Source organism: Zootoca vivipara, chromosome 14, assembly GCF_963506605.1.
Source record: "Zootoca vivipara chromosome 14, rZooViv1.1, whole genome shotgun sequence".
Taxonomy (NCBI): domain Eukaryota; kingdom Metazoa; phylum Chordata; class Lepidosauria; order Squamata; family Lacertidae; genus Zootoca; species Zootoca vivipara.
Window position 1 is genome coordinate 54162111 of NC_083289.1, and position 10170 is coordinate 54172280.

General features: G+C 55.9%; 1 protein-coding gene across 2 annotated transcripts; it reads right to left on the reverse strand.

Moving 5' to 3' along the window:
- FAM234A (family with sequence similarity 234 member A) lies at positions 1 to 10124 on the reverse strand. Of its 2 annotated transcripts, none has more exons than XM_035131481.2 (12): positions 10071 to 10124; positions 7656 to 7947; positions 7443 to 7562; positions 7156 to 7335; positions 5768 to 5898; positions 4843 to 4975; positions 4547 to 4688; positions 3593 to 3733; positions 3088 to 3163; positions 1816 to 1974; positions 1107 to 1212; positions 1 to 992 (listed from the first exon to the last, which is right to left on the reverse strand). In XM_035131481.2, the coding sequence occupies exons 2-12, from the start codon at positions 7909 to 7911 to the stop codon at positions 781 to 783; spliced, it is 1656 nt and encodes a 551-aa protein (XP_034987372.2). In that variant the 5' UTR covers positions 7912 to 7947; positions 10071 to 10124; the 3' UTR covers positions 1 to 780. The 2 variants fall into 2 exon arrangements, with proteins under 2 accessions (XP_034987372.2, XP_034987373.2); XM_035131482.2 differs by having other exon boundaries at positions 7656 to 7944; positions 10071 to 10112.
- Between the last annotated feature and the right edge of the window lie 46 nt (positions 10125 to 10170).

Here is a 10170-nt window from a genome sequence, read left to right on the forward strand (position 1 = left end):
GCAGCAGCAGCAGCGAGCTGGCTAAGTCCCCACCGCCTCAGGCACAAGAAGTGGCCCTGCGTGCGAAACTTCCACCACCAAAGCCCAAAGGAGGCCGAAAAACAGCCCCATTGGCTCCAGTCCTGACAGTGGGGGGTGGGCTGCCTGCGCAAAGGAGGTTGGGGGCGGCGAGTCTCGGGCCCTTCCCCTTGCAAAGCAGCCAACCCCCTTCCTCCTCCCTCTGCCAGGTGGGGCCTGAAGCCAAGGCCAGCAGGGGGGCAAGGCAGGCGCCTGGGGAAGGGGGAGGAAGGGAGAGCCCCACAGCCTCCTCCCAGGCTGCGGGCCAGGGTCCCCCTGACCACTCAAGGCCCCCCCACCCAAGCGACTGGCCCTGGCTCCCTGCCGGTGGAGGCAGCAGCGAGGGAGGGAGGAAGGAGGAGCTGGGCAGCCAAGGGAGTGGGGGCTGCTGACATCAGCCCCAGTGAGGTGGGGGGTGCCGAGCCCTCTCCTCCCCCCAGGAGAGTCCATTGGTGGAGGAGCCTTCCAGCGCCAGTCAAGGGGCCACATGCTTGCTTGCCCCCCAATCCAGGCCTCCGCAAAGACAGAGGGGAGCATTTCCTGCAGGAATCTCCCGGGGTTCAGGTGAGGAGCAGCGCTGGGAAGGCCCCCTCCGCCATGCCAGCCCTGCCCGTTTCCCCCCCTGCCCATCGTCAGCCTCACGGCAGCTCTTCTCTCTGCCTTCTGGCGCTGCCTCGGGTCCTGGGGGGTCGTCTTCTCCTCGCACCCCTGCCCTGCCGGCGCTCAGCGGGGGCTGCGGTACCTCATCCGGAGGAAGTGCTCCCGGACGTTCTGCTCGCTGTCCTGCACCACCTGGTTGAGCCAGATCACGCGGCTGCCGGCGATGGCCTCCTTCAGCTTCTGCTTCGACAGCACCACCTGCCCAGGGGGCTGCCCCACCTGGGGCCCCGTCAGGAGAACATAGCAGGCATGGCGGCTCCGCTCAAAGAGCACCCCTGGAAGTGAAAGAGGGTGAGGGATTGGGGGATAGGCTGCAGCAGCGACACCCTCCTCCTCTTTGCAGCCACCCAGCCAGCCTGGGGAAGGGTCCCGGGAGGCCCCCGACTCACCCTCAAAGGCCACGATGTGCTCCGTGCCGTTGCTCGCCTCCAGGAGGACGTTGGGCAAGGCGGGGTGGAACAGGTACAGGTGCTGCTGGGCGCCGTCCCAGGACCCCTGGCGCCAAGAGAGAAGAGAGCGCTGCAGTCCAGGCGCCAGGCAAGGGCGGCCCAGGCTGGGCAAACCGTGCAGAGCAGGCCCTGCCAACAAGACCCCCCCCCCAAACACGCAGAGGCAGCGCATTCCCTGCTTGAAATGTGCCCTGGCGAGGTTGTGGAAATTAGGGAAAGTGATTCTGTTACATGGCGGCAGAAGAGAGGGGCAGGGGCACCGGGCAACTCCGTGCCAGCGCGACTGTCGCCCCGGGCACACCAAGCCAGATCTGGGGGAAGGCTGGGGTTCTCCTTTTGGGGTACAGAAGGCATTCATAGAATCGCAGTGGAGTTGGGAGGGAGCGCAAAGGTCGTTAGTCCAACTGCATGCGAAGTCCACTCTTTTGCCCAACGTGGGGCTCAAACCGACGACCTTGGGATTCAGAGTCTCATGCTCTGCCAACTGAGCTAGAGATTCCCAAAGGCAAATTCCATTCAGCCAACCCTCCCCATCCAAAGCCAGCTGGCAGAAGAAACACTTTCTTTGCATTCCCTCCCTGCAGCTCCAGCATGCCCCCCTCCCTGCAGTGAAGGCTGCCTGCCCCCCCCCCCGACCATCTCCGCTTACCGTTCCGTTTGCATCCCTCTGGTACAGGCCCCAGAAGAGGAAGATCGATCTGCGGTCGGCAGTGGGCAGGGTGGCCGGCCGGGGGGTGTCAGCGCCCGAGAGCAGCTGCAGGCCGGCCTCCCACTCGGTGTCTCCAGAGGTGCCTCCGATGACCAGGACCTGCAGAGAGAGAGAGAGGAGGCCCGCCTTAGAGGGTGCTGCCTTCTCAGCAGCCCCTGCCCCCAAGGAGCCCCTCCGGGTCTTTCTGCCACGGGGTGCTGGGCAATGCAACAGCTCTCAGCACCCGGAAGCTGCTCCATGGCAGGCCAGGACCAAGCCTATAAAATGCACGCCTATCTGTAACTGATCAAGCGGACTCTACTTCACCAGAGGTTGTGCCATCTTTAAGGAGCCACCCAAGTCCTGAGGGTGGGAGGTGTCCTGCTTGAGGGGGTGACACTCTCCCTGAAGGAGCAGGTACGCAACTTGGGGTCCTCCTGGGTGCACTGCTGTTGCTTGGGGCCCTCCTTCAGCTTTGGCTGGTGGTCCAGCTGTGCCCCCACCTGCACTGGGGCAGCCCAACCTCTGTCACCTGTCCTCCTGTAACCTCTAGGCTAGGTTACTGCAAGGCGGTACACCTGGGGCTGCCTCTGAAGACACTCTGGAATTCAGTGGCCACGATGCTCAGCGGGGCAAGACGGTCTGAGCGTGCATTGCCAAGCCTGGCCCAACTGCACTGGCTGCCAATCAGTTTGGGGGCCCAATTCAAAGTACTGGTTTAAAAGCCTTCAATACCCCAAGGAACTGTCTCTCCCCATATGAACCGACCGAGACCCTGCGATTGTCACCCAAGGCCCTTCTATCTGTGCCCACGGCTCTACTCCACAAGAAGTCTGGAGGGTGGTGACACAAGGACTCCCGATGTGGATGTTCTCCCCAGGAAGGATTGCCAGGCGCCTTTTTAATGGGGGGGGCAGGGCCCCAGGGGGCCAAAGGCATTGTTCTTGCTTGCTATTGTGCTGTGCATTTTGATGATGATGATGATGATGATGATTTCCTTGTTTATGCCCTGCCCATCTGGCTGGTTGCCCCAGCCACTCTGGGCAGCTTCCAGCACAATACAAAAAAATAATAAAATGGCAGACATTAAAAACTTCCCTGAACAGGTCTGCTCTTTTTTGCTGCAGACCACCCTGTGATCCCCAGATGAAGGCAGCATTGGAATTTAATTGATAAAAGAAATCGATCAGCCTCATAAAACTCTGCCTTTGCTGCAAGGGCCTTTAAACAAACCTTCTTCCTGGAAGACTCTCTGGTCACAAGAATAACGTCGACCTCATCCTTCCTGTAGGATCCGAGCACGGGTTTGCTGCAAGAGGGAGACGAGGAGGAGCTGAACAAGCCCTTCCCAGCAGCCCTCTCCCTCCTCCACCCCACCCTTCCCGAAAAGGGGGAAGAAATCTTTGGTGAAAAACGGGAAGCGGAGAGAGGGATTTATCTCCAGAGAGCTGTGGGGAAGCCCCCCTCCCTTCCCAGTTGCACAAGACCTTCTCTTTCCTTGGGCAGTCTGCCTGCGCTCAGAAGCACCATTGGCAAATTCCTCTGGGCTGCTAAGCCCACCTGTAATTAATTGCTCAGAGCCTCACACATGGCAAAACCACCGGCTGGCCTGCCCTCCTTTCCCCTTCTCCCTCCTGTGCAAAGTCACAGCTCAGGTCACTCTCCCTGCACCACTGAAGGCGAGGCACAAGCCAGAGTCAGACCCCACAGGTCATGGTTGTTGGCAGGCACCCCTTACCTTAGGATGCGGGGTGTCTCTGTGACCCACATCGAGCCCAAGTGCTGCCCGTCCACCAGCTCAAGCATGTTCGATCTTGAAACCAGAAAATCGGCGCTCGAAGTCACAGGCATCTTTGTCAGGTACTGGATTTCTCCCGTGCTAAAGAGGGAGGGACCAAGAGCACCGGTCATTGCTCAGCTGGGCCTGCAGGGGGCGCTTGTGCCAGCTGACACCAATGAGGGCAAGAGGAGGCTGGTGGGGAGAGACCCACATTACCCTCCTGACCCCCAGAAGAGAATCGTCAGTTCTGTTGCTGCCCCCCCCCGATGGTGGCCTCATTTCCTGAGTCTCAGACGGAAGCGAAGTGAGCGTTTAATGTGTGAAGTAGGAGTTGGAATCTAGCACAGGGATCGTTCCGTTTTGCTGTTACCACCTCCGATGGCGGCTTCCTTTCCTTTCCCGCTGTAATGCATGTTCTTTGTACTTTTGTTCATTTGCCGTATTTCTTGAGTCAAAATGAAAGTACCCCTAAACATTTTTTTTATTAAAGGTTTTCTTGATTTACATAACATTTTTACAAATCAGTTTCACTTGTTGAGACATTGGGAAGAAAGAGGGGGATAGAAGGAGATGGGGGGGTCAGGTGATGGTGTTTCTATTTTACTTAATATACGTTGTTCCCTTGTGTTTGGTGGTGAGAGAAGTTGGGCTCAGCCTAGGGTATGGTTGCCCTAAACATTTTTTAAGAAAAAAAGCACTGGGGCTTCCTAATACAAGGTCACCAGCTGAACTGGCGACTTTTTGGCTCACAGGAGCAGCACCACCTCTCTCTCTCAACCCCACTTGCTGCTCTCAGGCGTCCCCCTTCCTATGAACTGAGTTCTTCCCAAGTTCCCATCCTACGGATTCTCCCCAAGCCCCCCAATGGTCAACCCCGCCTCCCGCCCCTGCTGGAAGAGCTACAAGCGGTACCTGAGCAAGGTGATTTGGTGCGTAGCACTGTTGATGGCCATCTCCCAGTGGGGATCTTCTGTCAGACCAGAGCTGCTGTGGACAGGAGAGATGAACGCCATCTCACAAAGCGCTTTCAGAGAGAAGGCATAAAGGGCCTTTGCTGGGGGAGGAAGGGAGTCAGGTGAGCCAAGCAGCAGCGTCTTTGCCAGACTCCAAAGAGCGTCTCAGGACAGCCCTTCTCCAGAGAGGACCCCGCCCTCGCCAGGGACCGCTGGGCCAAGACAGGGCCCGTCTCTGGAGGCGGAAGGACTCACCTGTGTACAGGAGCACATAGTAGGAGCCCTTCGGAGTGACTTGCATGAGGTAGCTGACATGTCCCAGAAGATGCAAGGTGCCAGCCGATCCAATCTGGGTGCCATGTTTCCCTGAATAGAAGTGGGCTTGAATCTGCAGAGCAAGCGAAGGCCATGGGATTCTCGCTCCTGGGGAGGAAGCTGAGCTCCCTTGCTGCCGCCATTGCCTGCCCAGCCTTAAAGAGGCTTGCATGGCAAAGCTGAATAAATGCCAAGTTTCCTTGCTATAGTCTATATATATATATATAAATGTAAAAATCGTGAAACTGCGTTTTCCACTTTTCTCCGTAACCACTTGACCGATCGCCCTGAAATTTTGACACAACGATCCAGGCCACTCAAATCCCTCAAATCACACACCTGGGCAGGTATAGACCTGGTTTTCCACCAAGTCAAACAGCGCCCTCAAGTGGCGTAATACCCTCCCCCACCCCCTCCCTTCCTGTGAAATCTAAGCCACACCCACAAACCAAATGACATCATCAACCAAGCAACTGAAACCACCAAGGCGGCCATTATCAGACCCCTAGGCCACCACCAAATAACCAACATTGCCAAGTGGAGGTAGGGGCCTGCCTGGAGGGGATGCCGGGGGGGGGGGGCAAATAGGGAGCAGGGATACGTAATGGGTCAGAACAGGGTGGGGGGAGACACAGGGATGAAACCTGCCCTCTCCACAGTATCTCACCTCGACTCAGGGGGACTCTGAGGCTCAGGGGTATCTGAAGGGGGACTATTACCCTCCATTTCACAGACTAACGCACAGCAAGGTGTGCAGGGCCAGCTAGTTATCTATAGTTCTTTCCCTCGGAGAGGGAAAGTGGCCCACCCTTCCCCGGGCGGTTGGAGGGGGGGCACCTCTAGCTGCCCCAGCAGGCAAGCTCACCTCCTCTTCCATCTCAGTGAAGACCAAAAGGTCAGAAGTGCCGTCTCCGTTGACGTCTGGGATCTTCAGCAATGGACTCAGCACTGTCGAATTAGGCCTGAGGTCGGCAGGCTCCTTCCACAGAGTCTGGCCTGAGGAATAAGCAGGAAGCAAGGGCCTTGTGGGGTAAGGGGAGGAAGGGGATAAAGGACCGCAGTTCCCAGCATTTGGGGGGCCTTTGCCATGGTAGCCAACTCACACTCCCGGCCACAACTCTGCCTCTCCTTCCCTCTTGCCCACTTTCTGTTTTGGAACTCACAATATGGGCTAGAATAGAAATGTCCAGAAGTCAGGAGCTCCAAGGCTCTCCTGGCTTGGGCATCAAAGTGGACTGCAGCAGAGCAGGCTCTGGCACCCAATGGAATTAGACTCAAGAGGCCCAGCAGCCACCCAGTCGCTGATCCCTCCTGTGGCTGATCCAGGCAGACAGATCTGTGGGTGATCCTGTAGGCAGCTCTCGTCTGTCGGAGCAGAATGGAATCCCCGCCGTATGGGAAGTGCATGCGGAAGACAAACTATATTGAGGAGCTAGTGATCTGACACAGAGCCCTTCCTGCCTCCTCTGTTCCTTCCCCCCCTTGTTGACTTTTCTGATGGTGTGAGAACAGTCTTCAATGTCCTAGGAATGTGGGGAGGAGGAGAAGCTCCACATGGGTACCTTCTTTGATGTTGGACATTGTTTTGAAAAAGTGAGGCATTGGGAGGGGGTGGCTATCTATAAAATCAGACAGTTTGGGAAGAGTTTCTCTGAAGCTTGTACGTGGACTGAGCGGCCACAGGGCCATGCAAGTGGAGGCTACCTGGGGGAGTCGCTTTGCCGCTTCTTGAGGGTTTCCAAGTGGCAGGCTGAAGTGCGTGCTTGGTATGTATTATATTTTAGAATGTAATTTTTAATCTTCCCACTCGCTTGTGTATTTTGTATTGCTCACTAATTTCATTTTAATACAGTGGTGCCTCGCTTAACGAATGCCCTACTTAACTAAATTTCCGCTTAACGAAAGGTTTTTTCTAGCGGAGGTTGCCTCGCTAGACGAATTCGTTTTGTGAAAAATTCGTCTAGCGAATCGCGGTTTCCCATAGGAATGCATTGAAATTCAATTGATGCGTTCCTATGGGCAAAAAAAAAATAAAAAAATATATCAATGCATTCCTATGGGATTCGCTAGACAAATTTTTCGTTATAAGAAAAGACATGTGGAACGAATTAAATTCGTCTAGCGAGGCACCGCTGTAGAACCACCTTGCCTTTGGCAAGACACCCCCCACAACCCCCTTGTCGCACCAGGAAGGTTCCCTGCATGCCTCTTGCCGTGACGCTCTGGGCAAGGGACTGCTGGACACCTGCCTACCTGTCTCCAAGCTGATGGCTTCCAGGATGTCCGGCTCCCCTACAATGAGGCAGGCTGGGGTGTGCTCATGCTGCCCAGAGCAGTCCATCAGCAGGAGCTCTTGGGCGACAGGCCTCTGCCAGAGCGTGCTGCCGTTGGTGCCTGAATGAGCGGCCAGGAAGGCACAGGGGGAGGCCAAGCCTGGAGGAAGAGGAGCAGCCCGTTCAGCCCCGACGGCCTCCTTCCCTCTCTCCCCCAAGGAGCAGCCCCTGCAGAGCCGAGCCTGCTTGAGCCCCAGGAACCCTCACCTTGGCTGGAGCAAGAGCTGTTGGTGCTGTTGCTGTTGGCATTGGCAGCCTTGAAGGCAAAGAGGACATCCTGCACCCGGTCCTTGTTGACGTCCCGCAAGGCCAGGAATGCGTAGGTCGCTGCAAAGAGGCCAGAATGGGCGGCTTCAGCAATGGGCCGCAAGCACCCGTGGGTCCCAGGAGCGGCTGCCGCCCCTGCGCCCACGCACTCACCTGCGTCCTCGTACGTTCTGCTCCACATCCTTTGGGAAATGGGCCTCACAGGGCATGGGATAATAAAGGAGAAGGCAAACACCACCGTGAGGCACAGGAACAGGGAGAGGAAGAAGGCTGCCGTACGCCATTGCGAGAGCCGCTTGAGCTTCTTGGGGGCCGCTTCCTTCTGGGTGCAGTTGGCCAGGCCCTCGGGACCTTTGCCCTCGTCGTTCTTGAGCGGGTGGATCTCGGCTTCCAGGTCTTTGCTCTCCATCCTAGCCGACTCTTTGGGCAAGGGGCTTGGATCCTGCTGCACGCAAGGGAGCCTAGATCAGGCCAAACAAATGCCGCCCTGGCCCAGACCCACAGCGGCCAACCCAACTCCTGCAGAAAGCCTGTAAGCAGGACAACAGCCCTCTCGCCTTTCCCAGCAAACAGCATTCAGAGCGGTGCTTTCCTTGCTACAGTTTGTGGGGTCCGCACAGAATTCATTTGTGCACAGCTGCTTTTTAAAATGTGTAATCTATATACAGTGGTACCTCGACTTACGAATTTAATGCGTTCCAAACGTACATTCGTAAGTCAAATCCCATAGGAATGCATTGGGAGAAAAAATTCGTAAGTCGAAGCAACCCTACCTATCTAAAAATTCGTAAGTCGGAAAAATCCTATCTAAACCGCATCCAAGATGGCAGACGGAGTTCCGTTCGTAAGTCGAAACATTTGTAAGTCGAGTCATTCGTAAGTCGAGGTACCACTGTACTGTATATAAAAGAAATGTAAACTGACCATGTGGGTGTGTCTCCACTTTTCTCTGAAACCGCTTGACTGATTGTGTTCAAATTTGGGCACAACGTCCCAAGCGAATACAGTGGTACCTCGACTTACGAATAACTCTACTTACAAATGTTTTTACTTATGAACGGCGCTCCGTCTGCCATCTTGGATGAGGTTTAGATAGGATTTTTTCTACTTACGAATTTTTAGATAGGGTTGCTTCGACTTACAATTTCTTTTCTCCCAATGCATTCCTATGGGATTCGACTTACAAATGTGCCTTCGGAACGCATTAAATTTGTAAGTAGAAGTACCACTGAATGCGACTGACCATATACAGTTTGTGTAGATAGATGTCATGTAAGGAGTAGCAGAAGACCCACTAAAGGGTTGAGCTGTTTTGCTGTGTCGCCTGATCACTGGGAAGGAGGGAGCAAAGGGGGATCATGTTACAGTTCTTTGTTCTCTGAGTCTACATGGTTCAGTTTCGTTTTTTGCCTGGCGAAGAGAGCAGTCATGCCTTGTCTCTCGCCAGGGCTGTTGTTTATTGCTCTGTAAATAAAGCTTTTAGTTTAGAAGACAGAAGCTATTCTTTGTGATTTTTAGTGTGCTGCTTCTTGTTAGTTCACACGCAGACTTCCAGCTGCGCAAGAAGAGAGACAGAAGATGATTTACTTTGCTATCTTTGCCAAGGTCCGCAGCTACTAAGGAAGCGGGCTGGACTGTGGGAAGGTTGGCAAAGCCTCGAATGAGCCACCTAAATTGCTCATTAGGAGGAAATCTTAACATGTCACACCTATGGCAGGTAAAACCCATTGTTCCTGAACACAAAACTCACGACAGCCGGGGATGCTGGGAGCACAGGAGAGGTTGCAAAACAGTCCTCGGAGTCTAGCAATGGCTACACTGGTACTGCAGCTAGGAAAGCTTCCCTCTCCACAGCATGGGGGGGGCAGAATAGGTCATAGGTCAGAACAGGGTGGGGGCAGTCACAGGGACAAGCTACCGCAACACATGGCCAGGCCAGCTAGTTTCTTTATAAATTATTGCTTTTTTCTATGTTTTTAGCGATTCCTATTTCTTCCTGCAAGTAATACTAAGAATTAATAATTATAGTCGTTATAGGGGTTGAAATAATTAATGATAATACTCATCATAGCAACATTAATAATAATGATAATATGATATGCTAGAGGCGGCTGAGAGTCGCCTAGCAGCCCCCAGCAGCGTCCTTCTGCTCCAGGAACGGGCCTAATTCTCTTTGCCACCGACGGAGCCCCCGGATCGGGACCGCGGAGGCACCGGGGGGGGGGGCGTCCCGGGCTGGGAGTGTTGTGCCCGGGGAAGCAGGAAAGCGAGGCGGAGGGGGCAGGCTCCCTGCTGCAGTTGGGTATTCCTCCGCCCCCCCGTGGCCTGCAGGCGCTTCGTACTACGACTCCCATCGGCCCCCTCTGGGGCCGCCCTGCCGGGGCTGCTGGGAGCTGTAGTCCGGAGCCCCGGAAGGCGGAAGGGGCACCCAAGCGGAGCCGGGCCCGGAGCCCCTCGGCTGCCCCGACGGCGCCCTCCCTCCGCCTCGACGCCGGGGGTCCTTCCAGTGCCCGCTGCCTCCCTCCTGGCGGCGCTCTGCACATGCCCAGGGGCGCCGTCCCGGCTTACCTCGGGGGCGCCGGCGCTCCTTCCGACCGGTCCGGCCGAGGGGCGGGGCCTGGCGAGCACCGGAAGAGCGCATGCGCCAAGCGCCGCCTCGCTCCGGAGC

Coding starts and splice junctions, on each gene's coding strand:
- FAM234A (XM_035131481.2), bottom strand. CDS start 7,911: ATGGAGAGCAAAGACCTGGAAGCCGAGATCCACCCGCTCAAGAACGAC. Junction 4,689..4,842: donor CTATGTGCTCCTGTACACAG/GTGAGTCCTTCC, acceptor TTCCTCCCCCAG/CAAAGGCCCTTTATGCCTTC. Junction 993..1,106: donor GCACATCGTGGCCTTTGAGG/GTGAGTCGGGGG, acceptor TTTCACTTCCAG/GGGTGCTCTTTGAGCGGAGC.